Here is a 22,512-nt window from a genome sequence, read left to right as displayed (position 1 = left end):
CCAAGCCAACTGCTTCCTCTAGTGCTCATCAGAGGAACAGTAATCTACACAGTGCTAGAGGAAGAATTGGCTATGTTAGATGTTTTGGGGAGACAATACACTATGTACAAAACGGTATGTTCCGTATTTTGTGAGCTATAGGAGGGAGAGTGATTGTTGACTACAAGTAATGTTCACCTTAACAAATTTAGAACTTAGTCTCTACGTAAATACAACTCCAGTACATAAGCTATTTATTTTAAAATGCAGGAAAGCACAAAGAAATATATTTAAATAGTCATAAACCCACCCCAAGATAAATGCTGTTCATATAGATACCCAACGTGCTTCATATGTATGTTACATACATGTAGTGGGTTGAATCGTGTCCAACAAAAATTTATGTCAAGCCCAAACCTCCAAATGTGACCTTATTTGGAAATAGGGTCCTGGCAGATGTAATTAGTTAAGATACAGTTATACTAGATTAGGGTGGGCCCTAAATCCAATGACTGGTTCCTTATAAGAAGAGGAGAGGACACAGAGACAAAGGGAAGAAGGCTATAAGACAACAAGCAGAGACGAGTGACACTACTACCAGCCAAGGAACACCAAGGAATGTCAGCCACCACCGGAAGCTAGGAGAGCGGCATGGAACAGATTTTGCTTCAGAGCCTCCAGAAGGAAGCGACGCGGCCAACACCTTGATTTTGGACTTCGGGCCTGAATTGTGGGAGAATAAATTTCTGTTGTTTTAAGCCACCCCGTTTGTGATAATTTGTTATGGTAGCCCTAGGAAACTTACACACCTTCATATTAAATCAGTATTCTATTTACTGTTCTGCCCTTAATATACTCACCTATGTCAATAAGTACCCTGTGTTGTGATGTTTAACACCTAGTATTGTCTCATACAGATGGAATTTATTTAACCATGTACTTACAAGTGGACATTCAAGTTTATAAATGCATCTTTGGCATCCACCCCTGTGACTTCCTTAATCCCTAGAAGTGAAAATCCTTCCTCTGTTCTTGAGGATTTTGATTTGTGTTGCCAAGTTTACAATGATGCCATTAGTAGCAACTTCTACCACAGCAGCATGTATTTTGTGCGTGCTCACCCCAAAATCTTACCAATACTGTGTATTGTCTTTTGAAGTAATCTTTGCCAAATTAATAGGCAAAAATAACATCTTGATGAATTTTTAAAGTATTCTTCCCTTTTCTTACTAAAAAAAAAAAAATAAGACATACATATTCTAGAGAATTTGGGGGGTGGGGGGCTTGGGGAGGAGGAGTTGGGGAAGCACAAAGTAAACCAAGACCCCCATAATGTTAAATGCTCAGAGATAAAACTGTTAAGCTTTGGGTCATTTTTCTTTGCATATACATATATATTATTTTAATAAGAATGGAGTTATACTGTACATACCATTGTGTAACTTTTTTTCGTTTATTATATCATGATAATTTTTCCATGTCATTAAAGAATCTTCCACAGCATTTTTAAGGACTTTCTCATTCCACTATATAGATGGAACGTAACTTATTTAATGCCCAATTATTGAGCATTGAGATGTTTTTCAGTTTGGGACTACTTAAACAATGGTACGTTTGTAGTTAGGTCTTTTCAAATACTTAGATTTTTTCATTAGAATAAATACCTAGGCATGAAATAGTTATGTTTGAGTTTTAAGACCAGGCAGACTGTATTATTTTCTACCCCAACAACAGACCATGAAACTACTTCCATTCCCCATGTCTCTTTAGCTAACCCTGGGCATTAGAATATTTTTTAATCTTTGCCAATTTGATAGACATTTAGTTCATATTTCTTTGATTATTAGTAATATAAAGTCTTTCATATCTCTTCATAAGGCCATTTGTATTTTGTGCATTAACTGTCCTTGTTCTCTCTGCAATACCTGTTATACAAGTGGTAAATATTTTTCTCAATTTGCCTGTGAATTTTGTTGGTTTTTTTTTAATGTGAAAGTTTCACATGTTTATGTGGTCATGTAGATACTCCATTTCTTCACGTTTTAAGTTTCTGATATTTTTCCACAGAAAAATCTTTTCACACCCAAATTCTGTACATGTTTGCTTTTTTTAATATTTAGTGCCTTAATTATTAAGCATTGTCCCAGCATTATTTAGTATATAGTGTCTCCGCTGATGTGACATGCCTGCATTGATTGTAATCTAAATTATGTATGTTAGTGTGAATTATTTAGATATATATGAATTACTTAGATTGTATCATAAATATGCATGATATATCTATAATATATCATGTAAACAGTAAATATAAGAAAACTGGAGTGGCTGTACTCATAAAAGATAAACTTTAAAACAAATGTTGCTAGAAATGAATGAGAATATTTTATAATGATTTAAGAGTCATTCTATCAGGAAAATATAACACTTTTATAGGCACTTAACAGAGCCATAAAATACATACAGCAAAAAAGTAACAAAATTGAAAGGAAAAATAATTCCTAGATGATAGTTGAAGACTTCAACTTCCCACTTTGAATAACAATAGAACAAATAGGCAAACAGTCAACGAGAAAACAAGATTTGAACAACACAGTAAAATAGCTAGACCTAAGAAGCATTTGTTGAACACATCACCAAATAATAGGAAAAAAAATTCTTCTAAGGCACATAAGATCATTCTCCAAGATAGACCATGGAACAAGTCAAATTTTGGAAATATGTAATTATACAAAGTAGCCACAATAGAATGAAGTTTGAAGTCAGAAAGTGTGGATATTCACAACTATGTACAAGTTAACACACTCCTAAATAATCAATGAGTCCTAGAAATCTCAATCTCAAAGGAAGTTAGGAAATATTTTGAGATACGTGAAAACAAATACACAACATATGAGATGCAGCCCAAATGATGCATAAAAGGAAATCTGTAAGTGTAAATGTCTACATTAAGAAAAAAATCTCAGTGCACTTGGGTGCCTCAGTCAGGTGAATGACATTTATAAGGGGAGAGTGGCAGAGGGGTGAGAGAATCCCAAGCAAGGCACATGCTCAGCGCAGAGCCTGCCACAGGGCTGGATCCCATGATCCTGGGATCATGAACTGAGCCAAAATCAAGAGACAGATGCTCAACTAACTTAGCCACCCAGGTCCCTTGATCTTTGGACTCTTGATCTCAGTTCAGGTCATGAGTTCAAGCCTCGAACTGGACTCCACACTGAGCATACAGTCTACTTTAAAAAAAAAAAAAAAAAAAGAAAGAAAAGAAAAAAGATATCACATCCAAAAGGTAGTTCTTTTAAAAGACCCACAAAATTGGCAAACCTTCAGCTAGACTGGGCAGTAAAAAAAGAGAAGCATCAAATGACTAGATTCAAAAATGAAAACGGACATTCCTACCATCCTTCCAGAAATAAAAAGGATCATAAGGGAACATTATGAATAATTGTATGCAAATAAATTAGATAAACCTGGATGAAATGACAAATTCTGAGACACAAACTAGTGAAACAATCAAGAAAAAATAGAGGGGCGCCTGGATAGCTCAATCATTTAAGTGTCCAACTTCGGCTCAGGTCATGGTCTCATGGTTCATGGGTTTGAGCCCGCGTCGGGCTCTGTGCTATCAGCTCAGAGCCTGGAGCCTGCTTTAGATTCTGTGTCTCCCTCTCTCTGCCCCTCCCCCACTGTGTTCTGTCTCTCTCAAAAATGAATAATAAAAAATTTGAAAAAAATAGAGACTATAATAAGATAAAGAGTATAATAAATTAACAGATTAAATTACTAATAACAACAATGACGAAAAACATGATAAAATCCCTGGATGAGGTGGTCACTCTGACAGGAGGGGGGAAAAAGCACTTATTCATCACATATTCTTCCAAAAATGGGAGAGCAAATATTCCCCATTTTGTTTTATGAGGACAGTATCATCCTGATACAAAAGCCAAAGACACCACAAGGAAACTGCCAATCGATAACCCATAGGACTATAAAATGCAAAGTTTTTCAACAAATTGCTAGCAAACTTAATCTAGCAACATATGAAAAAGATTATACACCATGACCAAGTTGGATTTATCCCAGGATTACAAAATTGGTTCAACATACAAGAAACAATCAATGCACTATTAACAGAAAAAAGCAGGGGGGGGGAACCACATAATTATAATTATCTCAATAGATGCAGAAAAAAACATTTCGTGAAATCCAATACCCTATTATGATTTAAAAACAAACAAATGAAAAGGGTGGGGATAGAAGAGAACTGTCTCCACCTGATAAAGAGCATCTGTAAAAAACCAACAACTAACAACATACTTAATAAAGACTGAATATTTTCTTTTTTTATTTTTTTAACGTTTATTTATTATTGAGAGACGGAGAGACACAGAGCGTGAGCAAGGGAGGAGCAGAAAGAGGGGGAGACACAGAATCTGAAGCAGGCTCCAGGCTCTGAGCTGTCAGCACAGAGCCCGAATCGGGGCTTGAACTCACGAACCGCGACATCATGACCTGAGCTGAAGTTGGACGCTTAACAAACTGAGCCACCAGGAACCCCCAAAACTAGACTCTTGATCACTCCTCTCCATACCTTTAGTTGCTCAGATCTAACATCTGTGTCATCCTTAACAACCCCCCACCCCCGCCAGCCGATCCCCAGTATCCAAGCCATTAACAAATCTGTTCTGTATTCCCATTTTCTAGGTTAAGGGAATGGATTAAACATATCCATATAATTCTGCATTCTCAAAAAATCCACTAAACTGTGGTAAAGGGAATTCTGTCTTTCTTTCTTTCCTTCTTTCTTTCTCTTTCTTTCTTTGTTTTTTTCAAGTAGGCTGCACACCCAGCAAAGAGCCCAGTGTGGGGCTTGAACTCATGACCTTGATATCAAGACCTGAGCTGAGATCAAGAGTCCAATACTTGAGGGGCACCTGGGTGGCTCAGTCAGTTAAGCATCCTGACTTCGGCCCAGGTCATGATCTCAAAGTTTGTGAGTTCAAGCCTCGCATCAGGCTCTGTGCTGACAGCTCAGAGCCTGCAGCCTGCTTCAGATTCTGTGTGTCCCTCTCTTCTGCCCCTGCCCAACTCATGCTCTGTCTCTCTCTCTCAAAAATAAAAAAATAAAATAAACATTAAAAAAAAAAAAAGAGTCCGATACTTGAGCCAAAAAGGGAATTATTTTAAAAGACAAACCCATATTACAGGGAGAATAGGGGAAAAAACAAAAACAACTGTGAAATTTTGGAAACTGAAGCAGACCAGTGAAAATTGACAAGTCTCCAAAAAAGCTAAATTCCAAATTGGCAGGAAGAAAAGCTGAAAACCGAGAGCTCCTTTCTGTTTACTGAATGGGATGCTGCCAGATTCATGCATTGCTTAAAGAAGATAATTAGATGTGAACGAGGAGAAGGAAGGAAGGAAGGAAGGAAGGAAGGAAGGAAGGAAGGAAGAAAGGTGAAAAAGAAGGAAAAAAAGAAGAAAGAGAAAAGAAAAAGAAAAAAGAAAGGGAAGACGAAAACTAATCCAACTTGCATTTCTGGATCCTGGAAAGATTTAGGAACTAGCAGCACTGAATTCATCTATAACTAAGGATGAAAGAGCAGCTACTAACGGAAAAAATGAAAGTCTTTGGATCCCTCCCCACTCATCGCCACTGACTGTCCTTCTCTCCTCTTCACAGAGGTCTCGAGGTCTATTACATGGAAACTGTTTCTGCACAGGGGTGGTGTGGGGCTCCTGGCACAGGCAAGGACGTGGGTACCATATGGAAATAAAAGGATTAAGTGACTGATACTAAAGCCTAATTACCCTGAGCCATTTTCCCCCAGTTGGCTCCCAGAATTCTGGCATCCAAGATTTCTATTTTGCAGCCGGAGATTATAAGACAATTTGCTGAAGACTCTGACTAATTTTTTCCTGAGAAAATACTTCAAAAACTATTTTCAGGATAGTTCCCCAACAGATAACACCCTTTGATGACCGCACACAGTGTTTCTCAGTGGCGGGCAATTTTTCCTCCTCAGGGGACATTTGGCAATGTCTGGAGACATTTTTGGTGTCGCAGTTTGACAGTACGTGTGTGTCCCGCTGGCATCTGCTGGGTAGGTATCAGTTGTCCTGCTAAACATCTTACAGAGCATAGCACGGTCCCCACCTCCCACCCAACAACAAGGAATTATCAGGTGCAAAATGTCAGTAGCCCCAAGGTTGAAAAAACTGTCCTACAGTCATCAGGCTTCACTTATGTACTGAGAGCTTCCTATTAGCTTTAAAAAAAAAAAAAAAAAAAAAGCTTTATTGAGATATTTATATACCATAAATCCACCTATTAAACACATACAATTCAATAGACTCTAATATATTTACAGTTATACAATCACTACCGCTATACAAACTTCAGAAGGTAAAGCCAGACCATGTCCCTAAGACCCTGTTCAGCATCCCTGCTCCTGGGAGCCTATATCCAAGAAGGTAAGACATCACTACCCTTTCCAGACACCACTATGCTTGCACTGGAAAGTCCAAAATCTGCAGGTGGGCCAACAGGTTGAGGACCTAGGGAATAGCCAATGGTTTCTTCAATGGGTTAAAGTTCAAAGGCTGTCTCTAGCAGAACTCCCTTTTGCTTGGGGAGGTCAGTCTTTTTATTCTATCCAGGCCTTCAACTGATTGGATGAGTCCCACCCAGATTATGAAGGGCAATCTGCTTTACTCAAAGCACACTGATTTAAATGTAAATCTCATCCATAAACACCACACAGAATCAATGAATAATGTTTGGCCAAGTATCGAGGCACTATGGCCCAGCCAAGCTGACACACATAAAATTACCACCCCAGCTTCTATACTAGAAGAAATTGATTTAGGAAGGACAGAAGCAGAGAGACCAGATGGGAGGAAATTGCAACAATGCTGGTAAGAGATGACAGAAGCTTGGGCCAGAGGATTGGCAATGGAAGAGGTGAGGAGTGGTTAGGTTTGAATAATTGAAGACTGCGTTGGCAGAAACTGCAGATGAATTAAATGCAGAAGGTGAGAGAAAGGAATCAAGGATAACTCCAAAGTTTTTTGGCCTGATCCACTGGGAGAATGATGTTATCATTTTCTACAGGAAAAACGGAGACAGTGGGCTTAAGGCATGGCTTCGATGACATGAAGGGTGAGGCACAGTGGGCAGCTGACAGGACGCAGCCCCTGCTCCTGGCCTTGAAGTCTGGAGGATATAAGGACATGAGGAGGGTTCCAGAGGGCACAGCGAAAGGGCGGATGATAGGAGAGGAGAGGGAGATTTCATCCTGGCTGAAGTCACTCGGAGAGAGAGAGATTACTGGAAGGGTTTACACTTTTAATGATGGCAGAGGAAATCAATCTAATCAGCATGATCAGTCTTGTCTTGGGAGCAATGGGCTGAAAGTCCAGCTAAGTGTTTAAGTTCATTAATATTTATTGAACACCTATTAAGTGCTCAACACTGTAATACTGTTCTAAGTTTTAGGGATATATGAGTGTCACTGCTGTCCTTAACCTAACACCTTAAGTGGCTTCACCTTTATTTTTTTCAAATGTTTATTTTTGAGAGAGAGAGAAAGTGCGAGTGAGGGAGGGGCAGAGAGAGAGAGAGAGAGACAGAGGATCAAAGCAAGCTCTGAGCTGTCAGCACAGAGCCCAACTCAGGGCTGGAACTCACGAACTGTGAGATCATGACCTGAGCCAAAGTCAGATGCTTAACTGACTGAACCACCCAGGAGCCCCTGGGCTTCACCTTTAGAATCAAGTCCAAAAATCTTTTCTAGGTCTTTGACTTCATCTCTATCCACACATCATGGCTTTTCTTCTCCATCTTTTCACTTAAACCACATTCATATTCCTGCAATTCCCTGCACTACCCATGCCTTTTCCAGATTCAAGTTCTTTGTGTAAGCATTTTTTCTCCACCAGAAACCCACCCTTCTTCCCTTCCTCTAGCTATGATTTGATATATGTATATAGAATAAAACCTTGGATTGCGAGTAACTTGTTCTGTGAGTGTTTCATGAGACAAGCAAACATTTCTAATAAATTTTAACCTGAAAAATAAGTGAGGTCTCACAATACAAGTACTACCTGACATCAAACGTCACTTGATCACAACTGAGCCAATGGTTTTTATTTCTCTGTCTCTGTCTCTGTCTCTCTCTCACTTGCTCACTCACTGTGGAATTGTGGGTGATTGTTTCCCATGCTCGGATGTGTCAGGCCATGGTGTTTGGCAGAAATCAGTGATTTTTCAGGACGTTGGAAGGTGCCTGCGACTGGCAGTAGTGTATTTTTTGTCACTTTGAAGCACCAATGGACGGTCCTTTGCTTTTCCGTGCAAGAGTAAGCTTAGGAAAGCTTGGCTTCCTTCTAGGTCAGGCTGCCTGCGGATATAGACCCTTTCCTCCGCTACCTTATTGCCAGTTACGTTAAATACAGTAAATGACAAGTGTTTATTAATACTGTTCCGTCCTCACCATCTGTGCGAGCGTATACAATGGTCCCCATGCAGAAAAAGATTCCATTGAGCCAACAGACAGCAGTGATTCTGTTAGTGGTAGTGAAAGTCGTCCTACACGGTGACCCTCCTCTCTCTGGTCTCCCTCACACCAGCCACGAAGGTTTTCCACGGTAAGTGCCGGTTAATCTGTTTATTTTCCTTTATGTTTTGTATTTTCTTTATTATTTTGTATTATTTGACAGTATGGTAATCATTCTTATGGGAATATTTTGGGGTTGTGGAAAGAATCAATTGAGTTTCCATTATTTCTTATGGGGAAATTCGCTTTGATATACAAGTGCTTTGGATTGCAAACATGTTTCTGGAATGAATTATGCTTGCAAACCAAGGTTTTACCATATTATGGAATGAGTAACACCATAAGCTTAGTTAACATCCCTAACCATACATAGTTACACTTTTTTTTAAAGATATCTCTTCAGGGGGGCACCTGCGTGGCTCAGTCGGTTGAGCATCTGACTCGATTTTGGCTCAGGTCACAATCCCAGGGTCGTGGGATTGAGCCCCCACACTGGGCTTCGTGCTGAGTGTGGAGCCTGCTTGGGATTCCCTTTGTTTCCCTCTCTGCCCCTCTCCCCTGCACGTATGCTCTCTCTCTCTCTCTCTCTCAAAAAAAAATTTTTTTTTACTTAAATTTTTACTTAAAATTTTAAGGTAAATAATTAAAATAAAGATTTCTCTTCAGGGAAATGAAAGGTAAGAATGGAAAGCCTTTGTCTACCTCCAAACACTCAGTCACCAGCACCCCAACCCCTGCACGTGTGCATGCACAGAACACACACAGGCACACACGTGCCAGAGGTCTTCTCTGATGCACCCATAACTCCCTGAATTTCCTTTTCATAACATATTTATACTTGACAATTGTTTGTTCTGGGTCTGTTTCCCCCATGAGACCACAAGCTCTTTGAGGACAGAGACCATGCTTGTCTCATTCACTCCTGGATCCTCAGTTGTTAGCAAAATACTTGACATATAGCAGGTGGTCAGTAAACATTTGTTGAGTATTTGAAAAAATTGATGGTAGGCTCTCTGGCTAAGTGAATAAACGAATGAATGAATGAATGAATGAGTGATCAGACCCCAAGAAAACCTTTGAACATTGAAGATTGATTTTTAAAAAAGATTTTTTTTAAGTTTATTTATTTATTTTGAGAGAGTGCAATCTTGAGCCAGGGAGGGGTAGAGAAAGGGACAGAGAAAGAATCCCAAGCAGGCTCCGCATTGTCAGTGCAGAGCCTGATTTGGGGTTCAAATTCACGAACTGTGAGATCTGACTTGAGCCAAAATCAACAGACAGACACTTAACTGGCTAGCCACCCAGGCACCCCAAGATTAATTTCTTTTTAAATCTGTTTTTTTTAAATTGAGGTATAATTGACATATAACGTCCTATTATTTTAGATGCATAACATAAGGATTCGATATATGAGTATATTATGACAGCAAGTTTAATTAACATCCATAACTGCACATACATTTTTTTTCTTGTGATGTGAACTGCTAAGATTTACTCTCTTAACAACTTTCAAATATACAATACAGTATTGTTAACATAGTCATCACGATGTACATTGCATCCCCAGGAATTATTATTATTTTTTTTTTTAATTTTTTTTTTCAACGTTTATTTATTTTTGGGACAGAGAGAGACAGAGCATGAACGGGGGAGGGGCAGAGAGAGAGGGAAACACAGAATCGGAAACAGGCTCCAGGCTCCGAGCCATCAGCCCAGAGCCTGATGCGAGCCTGACGCGGGGCTCGAACTCACGGACCGCGAGATCGTGACCTGGTTGAAGTCGGACGCTTAACCGACTGCGCCACCCAGGCGCCCCCCCAGGAATTATTTATTTGATAACTGGGTATTTGTATCTTTTTTTTTTTTAATTTTTTTTAACGTTTTTATTTATTTTTGAGACAGAGAGAGACACAGCATGAACGGGGGAGGGGCAGAGAGAGAGGGAGACACAGAATCGGAAGCAGGCTCCAGGCTCTGAGCCATCAGCCCAGAGCCCCACGCGGGGCTCGAACTTGCGGACCGTGAGATCGTGACCTGAGCTGAAGTTGGACGTTTAACTGACTGAGCCACCCAGGCGCCCCTGGGTATTTGTATCTTTAGACCACCTTCACCCATTTTGCTCACTCCCTACCCGCTGCTTCTTGCAGCCACCAAGTTTTTTCTTTAATTTGTGAGTTTATCTGTTTTCAGATTTCACATATAAGTGAGATTACATAGTACTTGTCTTTCTCCGCCCTCTCAGCATAATGCCCTTAAGGGCCATCCATGTTGTTGCAAATGGCAGGATTTCCTTCTTTTTACAGCTGAATAATATTCCATCTTACATGTACATATACATTTTCTTTATACATTCATCTACCGATGAACACTTAGGTTATTTTCATGTCTTGGCTATTGTAATTAATGCCACAGTGAACATGGGCGTGCAGATATCTCGTCAAGATCCTGATTTCAATTCCTTCAGATAAATACCCAGAAGTGGGATTGCTCATCATATGGTAGCTCTATTTTTAATTTTTTGAGGAACCCCCATTACTGTTTACCAAAGCAGCTGAACCATTTTATGTTCCCACCAACAGTGCACAAGGATTTCCTTTTCTCTACACCCTTGCAAACACTTATTTCTTCTCTTTTTGAGAATAGCCATTTTAACTGGCGTGCAGTGATATCTTGTGATTTTGATTTTCATTTCCCTGATGATTAATCATGTTGAGCACCTTTTCATATATTTGTTGGCCATTTGTATGTCCTCTTTGGAAAAACGTCTATTCAGATCCTCTATTTTTTACTGGAATTGTTTGTTTCTATTGAATTATATGAGTTCTTTATATATTTTGGATGTTAATCCCGTATCAGATATATGAATATGATCTGCAAATATTTTCTCCCATTCCTTAGGTACCCTTTTCATTTTGTTTATTTGTTTGTTTTGCTACACAGGAGCCTTTTAATTTGATTTTTTTTATTTTGTTTTATTTTGTTACTTTTATTTTTGCTTGTGTTGCCTTTGCTTTTAGCTACAAATCCAGAAAATCATTGCCAAGACCAAAGTTGAGGTGATTACTACCTATGTTTTCCTCTAGGAGTTTTATGTTTTCAGGGCTTATGTCCAGGTCTTTAATACATTTTGAGTTGATTTTTGTGTATCATGTAAGATACACATGATCCACTTTAATTCTTCTGCATGTAGCCATCCAGTTTTCTCAACACTATTTATTGAATAGACTATCTTTCTCTCAATGTATATTCTTGGCTCCTTCGTTGCAAATTAATTGACCGTAGATGTGTGGATTTATTTCTGGGATTTCTATTTTGTTCATCTTTTTACAGATATGTGTGTGTGTGTGCTTTTATGTGTGTGCTTTTATGCCAATACTATATTGTTTTGATTACTATTGTTTTGTATAGGAAATTAGGAAGTATGATGGCTCCAACTTTATTCTTCTTTCTCAAGGTTGCTTTGGTTTTGGGGGACCGTTTTTGGTCATGATCGATTTGTTTTTTTAAATACATATTTATTTTTGAGAGAGAGAGTACACAAGCGAGGGAGGGGCACACACACACACACACACACAAACACACACACACAGAATCCAAAGCAGTCTCCAGGTTCTGAGCTGTCAGTACAGAGCCTGACATGGGGCTCGAACTCACAAACTGTGAGATCATGACCGGGGTCGAAATCAGATGCTCAACTGACTGAGCCACCCAGGTGTCCAGGTCAGGATTGATTTCTTAAACTGACTCAGTTAATGTTCATGCTCTCCACTCAAAGCAAGGCCCTCATTCATGGCCTATTTGTCCTTAACTTGACATACGTTCCCAGCCACCTCAGTTACTGTTTGCAAGTACTCCTCCCTACCCCACCCCCAAAAAGAAAGGAGAACAAGCGTTATCAACAGGTCCTATGGTGACCTCAGTGAAAAGAAACATCTTATAACCTGAAAGCAAGAAGGAAGATGAAAATAAACAAAGCGTTTGAAAACTGAGCAGTACAAACAGTAGAGGGTATGTAGCCCAGTACCTACTCCACAGGCCTCATAGGCACCATGAGGCAATAATTGTTCATAATCGTTTATTGAAGGGTAACAGGACAGGTTTTATGTATTCCAGATTGCCAAGGCTTCCCCGTGTATCAGATCTAGTTTTCTTTTAATTTTTTTTAACATTTATTTATTTTTGAGAGACAGAGCGAGACAGAGCACGAGTAAGGGAGGGGCAGAGGGAGGGGGGCGGGACACAGAATCCAAAGCAGGCTTCAGGTTCTGAGTTGTCAGCACAGAGCTCCACGCAGGGCTCCAACTCAGGGACTGCGAGATCATGACCTGAGCCACAGTCGGACGCTTAACCGACTGAGCCACTCAGGTGCCCCTCAATCTAGTTTTTGTAGTTTATGCTTGGATTGGGTTTTTGGCAGGCAGATTCTCCTTCATAATGGGGAAAGTTGGTTTAAAGAAGAAGACCTGCTTGGCTTATAGAATCAGCCCCTAAGGGACCCAAATACCTGACTAGAATTCATCAGGAATACAATGCTAGTTAACTCAGGTCTCCAGATGAGACTCTTCACGTCCCAGCTGAAATAGAAAGCCGGCTCAGCCTTGCCTGAGTAGATAGCACCCCCGACTGGAAGCTGAAAACTAAGGGTTTTTGCTGGTACCAACACATGGTTCTTTGAACACTTTTGAAGACACGTAAACACAGTGCAAACACAGTTGAAGCCACAGTCGCAGTAACAGCCACCCGATCGCTCAATCTGAAAGGAAGACAACACTTCTAGCTTCAGACCATAGGACATATATTTAAAATGTTTTTCAGTGTAAGAATAATGACATACAATGTTCTATCAGTTTCAAGTGAACATCGTAGTGATTCAGTATTTTATACATTAGCAAAGGGTCCTCATGTTGTCTAGTGACCATCTGTCACCATACAAAGGTATTAGAATATTATTGAGTATATTGCCTATGCAATACATTGCATCCCCATGACTCATTTATTTTGTAACTGGAAGTTTGTACCACTTAATCCCCAAACTTAAATTTCAGTGTGGGTGGGAATGTAAAATGATAGAGACACTTTAGAAAAAAAAAAGAATTGGCAGTTTCTTATACAGTTTGCTATGTACCCTATAACCCAGTAATACCATTCCGTTTTGGTCTGCTAGGTTAACTCCTCCCTCTTTGTTCACATGGCCTTTCGTCAGTCTGTGCATGTGGCTTTCTTACAAGGCCACACATTTTATAACCTCATTTAACCTTAATCACCGGCTAAAAGCCCTATCGCCAAATACAATCACATTGGGGGGTTAGGACTTCAGCATATGAATTGGGGAAGAACACAAACATTCTGTCCATAGCACATTCCTAGGTATTTACCCCAGAGTCATGAAAAACTTGTGCTACACAAAACCATTTACATAAATGTTATGGTAGCTTTTCTCATAACCGCCCCCAAATGGAAACAACCAAGATGTCTTCAGACGTCTTCAACTTTTGAATGAATAAATAAACTTGGGGACATTCATACAGTAGAATACTACTTATCAATGAAGGAACAAACTACTGACACATGCAACAACTTGGAGGAATCTAAAAAACATTATGCTAAATTGAAAGATGTCAGGCTCAAAGGCTACTTATTGTGTGATTCCACTGACATGACATTTTGGAAAATAGGAAAATCTATGGGGACAGAAAATTGGTCCGTGTTTTCTAGGGGCTACTTGATGAGGGCTTTACTATAAAGGGGCAGTAGGAAACTTTTCAGGTGATGGAAATGTTCTATAGTTTCATTGTGGTGAACACAACTATATGTATTTGTCAAAATTCATGGAACTGTATACACTTACAAGAGTAAATTTTACTGCATGCAAATTATGGCTCAATGAATCTGCCATAAAAGAATAAACAGAAGTCTACTTGAAAAAATTCATTTGTATGTATGGTCTTCCTAAAAGTAAATATGAAAGAAACAATAAAGAACTTTCAAGCACAAAACATATTAGGATAAAATTTTGTTGGGATGGGAATATGAGGTAAAGGAGAGAAAAGAACGGTATAAACTTTCTAATTGTTAAAGAGAAGTTTTGTTCATGTATTTTTAAATGTTTATTTATTTATTTTGAGAGAGAGAGTTTGTGTGCAAGCAGAGGAGGGGCAGAGAGAGAGAGACAGAGAGAGAGAGAGAGAGAGAGAGAGAGAGAGAATTCCAAACTGCTCCATGCAGTGAGGGCAGAGCCCAGAGTGGGGCTCAAACCCACAAACTGTGAGATCATGACCTGACCTGAAATTAAGAGTCAAATGCTTAGCTAGCTGAGCCACCCAGGCGTCCCTTGTTCATGTGTTTTTAAAGTGGATGCTAGTGAGTATCAAATTGTTATGATACATACAGTCCATTGGATATGTTTAACGATTAGTAACAGTTTTATTTTAAAAGGTTTATAGTTACATGTTTGATATTACACCTGATCAAACTTTTAATGAAATGTTTTATATGTCAACTTTAAAATATGCTAGAAGGTAATCCTTTTAGGAGGACATGATCAAAAAGTTTCAAGATCACACACACATTATTTAAACATTTTTAATGTTTATTATTTATTTTTGAAAGAGACAGAGAGCATGAGCAGGGGAGGGGCAGAGAGAGAGAGGGAGACACAGAATCTGAAGAAGGCTCCAGGCTCTGAGACGTCAGCACAGAGCCCGACGTGGGGCTTGAACCCACGAACTGTGAGATCATGACCCGAGCTGAAGTTGATCGCTTAACTGACCCACTCAGGCGCCCCAACACACACCCATTTTTGTCACATAAAAGCTTATGCGAAGTTTCTCAGTTAAGTCATGTATTTTAAGGTCATATACACAATGCAAAAATAAAGGTTATTTTTAGATGACTGCTATTTATGATCTTTGAAATTCTATTGGGCTATTAGATCACAGCATAAGTAAGGATGTTACCCGTGCAACATTGAGGAGTCAATAGAAACAATTGATAGGTACATGTCTTATATTTCATAGGTGTTTGCTTATTGCTGCATAACAAGCCATCCTCAAACTTTGTGACTTGAAAGAATAATAATCATTTCTTTTGCACACAAATATGCCATTGGGTAGAACTGGGTAGGGATCAGAGGCAAGGTTCATCTTTGCTCCATGCAGCATGAGCTGGACAGTTGACTGAAGGCTGGAGGATTTGCTTTCACACTGGCTCATTCAGTATGGCTGGGGCTGAAGGCCAGGGGCCTCAGGTCCTTTGCACATGGCAGAACTTTTCTCCAAACCTCTACACTATGAGATGACCACACTAGAGCATAGCTTCCAGTAGCATCAGGCTGTGCCCTAGGATGACTCCAGTACTGCATTAAAATGCCTGTCTGAGAAAACTCAAGGCTACCAGTGTTTATCATTTGTTCTAGCCAAAACCTGACGATAGGTCCCAGACCTCCCTTTTCTTATAGCATTTACCTAAAAGGGCTCACAATGGTGACTCCTTCTTCTGTCCCTTTCAGATGTGTATGTATCTGTTGCCATTTGAAGTGTCTTTCTCAATGATCTGAGAGCCATATAGGGCCTCTGTCTCCTAGTCTCTGTAGGGAAAAAAAGAATCCTAACTTCAGTAAATCGCCTGCTGGCAGCTACAGCTGGCCTGATCACATTTACACTCAACCAAACCTTTGTAATTTTTTGGTTCAGCTCCACTCTCTCCCATCTCTACTCCTTCATTCGCACTTTAAATCGTCCAGTCACTGCTGCATAGATTGGAACGGAGTTCAGCTCTTTACCTTACTGTCAATAGTGTCTGAATAAAATCTGTTTTACCCCTTTAACTAATGCCTGGCTTTGTCTACCACTGATAATAGGCTTCTCCAAGTGACCTGGGCTTCTTCACAGTGTGGTGGCTGGGTTCAAAGTGTCAATGAAGACAGAAGGAAGTGATCCCATAGCAGACAGCAATGTGTTATTGGCTCCTCAAACATAAAAATGTTTTATACCATGGGGGCGCTTGGCTGGTTAGGCATCTGACTCTTGATTTCAGCTCAGGTCATGATCTCACTGTTTGTGAGATCGAGCCTGAAGTCGGGCTCTGCACTGACAGCGCAGGGCCTGCTTGGGACTCTCTCTCTCTCCCTCTCCCCTGCTCAACCTCTATTTCTCTCTCTGCTTCTCAAAATAAATAAATAGACATTTAAAATATGTTTTATACTATGCCCACTTATAAATCAAAAAGGACTGTTAATAAGTGATTCAAGTCTACTATGGGTATGAAAGAGAAAGCAAAATAAAAATAAAGGAATAAAGTTAAGCCATTTGGGTGACTGGGGATACTACAAATGCATCACTTACAGAAAACATAAATTTGCCCTTTGGGAAATAAAAGAATTACTGCTTTTTAAAAAATCCAAAAATTATTTGAAGGGCTCACATAAAATTAAAACACAGGAAAGAACAAGAAATTAGGAGCGATGCTGAAATTTGCACTTAGGCAGACCGGCCGCCCTTGCTTGCTATTACGCTTGCTATTATCCTTATTTTTGAGATAAGGACACCCAGATATTGAGTATTCATTTTGGAGACACCTTGAACACTAAATCGTCACGAGTCGATTTTTTTTCTCTTCAGTACGGTCCTGCTGATTGGCTCCAACATGGGGGCCTACTTAAAACGTAGCGAAGCCTGTTTTATTTTAGCCCAAGGAACACTACAGGAGTTTCTTTTTTAAATATGATTTTTGACCTCCGTGGGCTTCCGGCCCGAACTACATTTCCCAGCAGGCCGTGCTTAGAACTACGGGTGCCTACTTGAGGTCTAGCTTCCCTGGTGGCGGCGCAGTCGCCGTGCGGACGGCCGACGGGCGGGCGCTTCGCGGTTTGAATGGCTGCGGGCCCGGGCCTTCAGCTCACCTGAGGACCGGCAGCCCAGGGGTGCGCTATGCCGTCGGGAGGCGACCAGTCGCCGCCGCCCCCGCCTCCTCCTCCGGTGGCGGCAGCCTCGGATGAGGAGGAGGAAGACGACGGCGAGGCGGAGGACGCCGCGCAGCCGGCCCGCTCGCCGGCCCCTCAAACCCTGCAGCGGTTCGAAGAGCTGTGCAGCCGCCTCAACATGGACGAGGCGGCGCGGGCCGAGGCCTGGGACAGCTACCGGAACATGAGCGAGAGCTACACGCTGGAGGTGCGCCGCGGGGAAGGAGGCGAGGGGCTTCCCGGGCCTAGTCGCCGCGCCCCGCCGCGGGAATGGGCCCCTCCCCTCCCCGGGTCGGGCGCCCGGCGGGGACCCTGGGGCCGGCCCCGGGTCTCCGGTCCCCAGCCTGGAGGGCGGCGGGGATCCTCCCTGCGCGCCTTAGTCCTGGGGACCTGGCTGACGGCAGGCTCCTAGCGGCCCAGAAAGTGAACCCCGTCTCGCAGCTGTTCCCTTTCGGGTTCCGAGTGGGGGCCATTTCTTGCCCTAAAGTGGCATCGCGAGGCCGAGGTCGTGCCGGGGTCACGATCGCAAAGATACAACCACCTGGTCGGCCGAATGAACAGGTGCAGTTGTTACGACCGTCAGGAGAAGGGGAGGGGACTTGGCTGTGCTCCCACGGAGATTAACCCGCGTTTAGCGCCGGGGCCGCTAGGCTTCTCTCTCAGTTCTTTTCCTGCTGTGCCCACTGCCTTTGTCCCGGCATTGCATCCGTGGAGTAAACGCCTTGTTAAGTTTCGGGCTGTGCTTGTGTGTCAGCTGTGTTCCTTTCCCTCGGGCAAATGAAACGGGCTTTCTGCCCCCCTGGATATAGACACACGCCCGCATTTGTCCCCAGGAAGCTGGCACTGCGACGACCTTGAGGACCTTTCGTTCACCCCAGACGTTGCCCAGGACCCCGTAGCCGCTGTGATTTCGGCTTGTTGTGTCCCTTTCTTCGGATGGGGCTTGCAGATGAGAAAAATGGCCATTCCAGCCAGTGAGGCTCAACCCTGTAGGCACCTCCCCTTTATGGACCAATGGGAAGTGACGCGGAAGTCGGGATTGTTTATCAGCTGTTTGCTTGTGTGTGGCGTTGAACTGGAGGCCATATGATTTTCTTAAGCTGTTTTACGGTTTGTGGAAAGAGTAGGGCAGATAGGCTCAAACTGGGAAGGCCTAACCAAAGTATCTTTAATTATAATAGTAGGGTGTTTCTGAGTACATGTGACTCACTGAGGTTACTTTGTATTCTTGCCTTAACAGGATTGTATTTCAGTTCTTCCCCCGTAGTTATATGTGCAGGGGCGTGGGGGACAGGCCTAGTAATCTAGTGTCCATAGAACTTGACAGACCTAGGTGACATTGGACAATTTACCTAACCACTGCAGCGCTCGATTTTGTGATACGTGAATTTGAGATTCTTTGTACCTGCGTCGCAGAGTTGTCTTGAAGGTTTAATAAGGGAATGTGGAGTTTCTGTTGTGGACAGTGCTTGTGCTCCGGAGTTTGCAGAGCTCTTTCCTATACGTAGGTGATGTGGCCGCACAGGCCACGTTCCTATTTATTTTTCAGTGGTTCTGTGGTCAGTGGTTCCTGTGGTTCTTTGGTTATGGGCAGAAGTGCTTCCAAATAAGCTTTTATTTTATCCTCACGGTAATCTTTTAAGTTACATAGAACAAGTACTATCACCATTCAGTTGAGGTGTCTCAACCCATGGGATTAAGTTGTATGAAGTCCAGTGTTAGGTAAGCAAGCGGCTAATAATGGTTAGTAAATTGTTTTTGAAAACACGTTTGATTAGCTGAGTTTACCCAGTAAGTGAATGAATATTCATTTATCAATTTTTTTTCCGCCTCTTTTTGGCCAGATACTGTTGTAGATGGTGGGGACAGAGCAGTGAGCAAAACTTAAAAACCCCCACCCTCATGGAGCTTGTTGTCAGGGATGATGTGAAATAATGGAGGATGTCAGGCTCGTGGAAAATAAAGCTCATATGATATTTAATACAGAGTATCGGTTATAGAATTTTATCTGCTGATTTCTTGGTTTTTTATGCTTTCATTCTCACAGCCCTCAGATAAGGAAGTTGAGGCTCTCTGTTCATTTGTCCCACATGGGGACCCCCAAAGCACATGTCCTGAGAGAGTGAGGCAGGTGGAATCTTTATTGCCTTTTATGATCTTACGAGTTACCTAGCATCATCTGCACCTCGGTTGAGATAGTTCAAAATGAGGGCATAGAACACAGATTCCTGTCTCCCAGTGTGAAAATGTCAGTGTCACAGTATGAGAACACTCAGGATGGAGCTGTCATTGAAAACACAGCTTCCCACAGACATAAAAAATTAAACTTTGTTTAATCATAAAAGTTTTTTCATACTGAAATGTATATATAGCTCATCAGGTAAAAATCAATATTCCTTTATTTTACAGGGGAATGATCTTCACTGGTTAGCATGTGCCTTATATGTGGCTTGCAGAAAATCTGTGCCGACTGTAAGCAAAGGGACTGTTGAAGGAAACTATGTATCTTTAACTAGAATCCTGCGATGTTCCGAACAGAGGTAACTATGTCAGAGTTGGAAAAGTAGAGTGTGACAAATGTAAAAGGTCAAAAATCATAGTGATAGAATTCTCTGTTTATCATTTCCAGGGCATTTTTGTACCTATAGAGTGCTGAATTTAGAGACTAGGTCATGGCTTTCCTTTACCGCATCTAAGTTGGTAGCCATTATATTTTACTTCTTTTGTGAAAAGTATTGAAATTTTAATGTATTAAAACTTGTATGGGAGCACCTGGGTGGCTCGCTCAGCCGAGCGTCCAACTCTTGATTTCAGCTCAGGTCATGATCTCACAGTTCATGAGTTTGAGCCCCACATCGGGCTCTGTGCTGGCCTGCTTGGCCTGTGTGGTGCCTGCTTGGGATTCTTGCTCTCTTTCCCTCTCTCTCTGCCCCTTCCCTGCTCACTCTCTCTAAAATAAATAAATAAACTCAAAAAAAAAAAAAAAAAGACTTGTTTGTATGAAGAGTAGTATTAAAGGTTAGGACTTATTATTATGTGATATTGGAGGAATTCTAAATAAGGATATTAGAGAAACTTTAGGAAATACTCTAAATTGTAAAGGTAAATAAAATATGGTATTAAACTTAGAACTACGTGCCCAGGATTTGTATCTTTATATATAAATATATGGAATGTGTAAATACTTCTCCATTTGCTGCTTGGGGGGATATGCAACACTATTACAATCAGTTTCTGAAAGGGTCAAATAATGTTTTAAAGAAGAGGCAGAAATTGCTTTTTCTATCTGTTGTGTAATTGAATTGATTATATTTATTTGTGCCTTTTGGGTGAATTTTCTCTTATGGCTTATTAAAGATTGGTGGGAAAAAGGATATTTGGCAGTTTGTAGGGGGAATACCACTGTCAAAATTTATGTACCTAACGGTTTAAAAAATCACTTACTATTAAAATAATTAACAAGAAATGTAATATTCTATTAACCTTGAACTCCATCCTGAGTTATATTTAGGCCTAAGGACAAGAGGCAGTGCATAAAGAGTTGAACACCTGGTCTGCAAACCTGCAGAAGTGGACTTAAATAAGGTGCAAAAGTAGAATCATTACGGAAAAGCAAAGTGGAGACAGAGTAATCCAGTTAAGTGACAGACAAGGAACTTTAGAAGCAAAGGTCAAATTATGGAATCATCATAAACCATAGTAAATTGAATTCATCCAACATTTTAATGCAAGTAAGCTAGTTCTAGGCTTCAGTTGTGTTTCCATTTCAAAAACTCAGTTTCTATCTTTAAATTTTACCTCTGGGCTCAGATTATTTACTTTTTTGCCATAATGGACTAAAACGGATTAAAAACGAAGAGTATGTTGGGAGAAGATATTTACAATGTGTATAAATAACAAAAGATCAGTGTCCAGAAGTATATAGAGAATGGCTAACAAATGGTTGCATGATTGACAACTAAATGGGTCCTAAAAAATGGGTAAAGAATATGATTTCACAAAGCTCAAAACTCACATAGCTAATAGATGTATGTAAAGAAGTTCAGTCTCACTGGTAATAAGGAAGTTCAAAGTAAAAACAAGGTAACTGTCATTCTCATCAGATTGGGGAAGTTTGAAGGCTGATAAAATCCGCTCTAGTCACTATGTAGGGAAACAGGAAGTCTGTATTGCTGGTGTGCATTGGTGAGAGTATAAATTGGCACGGCCACTCGAGTGGCAAATTTGGCAGTCTCTAGTAAAGTTGGAGATGCACCTTCTCTGACTCGGCAATTCTTCATCTTGGCCTAGTTCGTAAAGAAGCTCTTACATACAGGTGCAAGAATGTGTTCATTACAGCCTTTTCGTGTTATAATGTAAAATTGGAAACCTCAATTTGCACTGGTTGGGGAACGAATGCAAAAAATCATGGTAGTTCATATGCAGGAATATTTTTAACATTAAAATAAATGAATTAGATCTGTACATATTAATCTCAGAAACATTGAATGAAAAAGCATGTTGCTGAATGCTACTTACAGTGTGATACTATTAATATAAAATCTTAAAACCCACACATAAAGATGATACTACTTACTGTTTATGGATACATATAGATCCATATATGTGTAGATACAAATGTATAGATACATATAGATTCGTATATGTATAGATTCATATAGATGCCATATAGTAAGGGTATTAAGTAGTAAGTATATAAAAGCAAGGATGGGAAGGATTCGGACTCACTTGAGAATGGTGGTCATCTTTGGGGAAGAAGAGGGGGCCATGGGTTTGGGGAGGAGTACAAATGAGAATTTGGCTGTTTCTGTTTTACCTGAAGCAAACACGGCAAAATTTATTCAATATGTTAATGTTTGTTAAATCTGGCAGTGGGATACATAAGTCTTGGTTACATTACTCTGGCTGATTGTTTTATATTTTTATATATTTCATAATTTAAAAAGTCAGGTCATCTCAGAAAAAAGGTACTTTAGGAAAATCAGAGAAATTCACCAATCTGTAAGACAGGAAGCT

At 40.7% G+C, this 22,512-nt stretch overlaps 1 protein-coding gene across 3 annotated transcripts in view; it reads left to right on the top strand.

Annotated features, from left to right (window-relative positions):
- Positions 1-17,347: 17,347 nt before the first annotated feature.
- RBL2 (RB transcriptional corepressor like 2) overlaps positions 17,348-22,512 on the top strand; it is a 56,384-nt gene continuing 51,219 nt past the window's right edge. The window contains exons 1-2 of one of the 3 annotated variants that reach the window (XM_086689421.1): positions 17,348-17,704; positions 19,906-20,036. In XM_086689421.1, the coding sequence (XP_086545547.1) occupies positions 17,465-17,704; positions 19,906-20,036 (371 nt within the window). In that variant the 5' untranslated portion in view covers positions 17,348-17,464. The other 2 variants (XM_086689422.1, XM_086689423.1) reach the window with 2 other exon arrangements.

Source organism: Puma concolor, chromosome E2 (genome assembly GCF_028749965.1).
Source record: "Puma concolor isolate L17-30 chromosome E2, mPumCon1.1.hap2, whole genome shotgun sequence".
In the NCBI taxonomy this organism is placed as follows: Eukaryota; Metazoa; Chordata; class Mammalia; order Carnivora; family Felidae; genus Puma; species Puma concolor.
The sequence above is the reverse complement of the archived record's forward strand: the minus strand, read 5'-3'. Positions and strand labels throughout refer to the sequence as shown.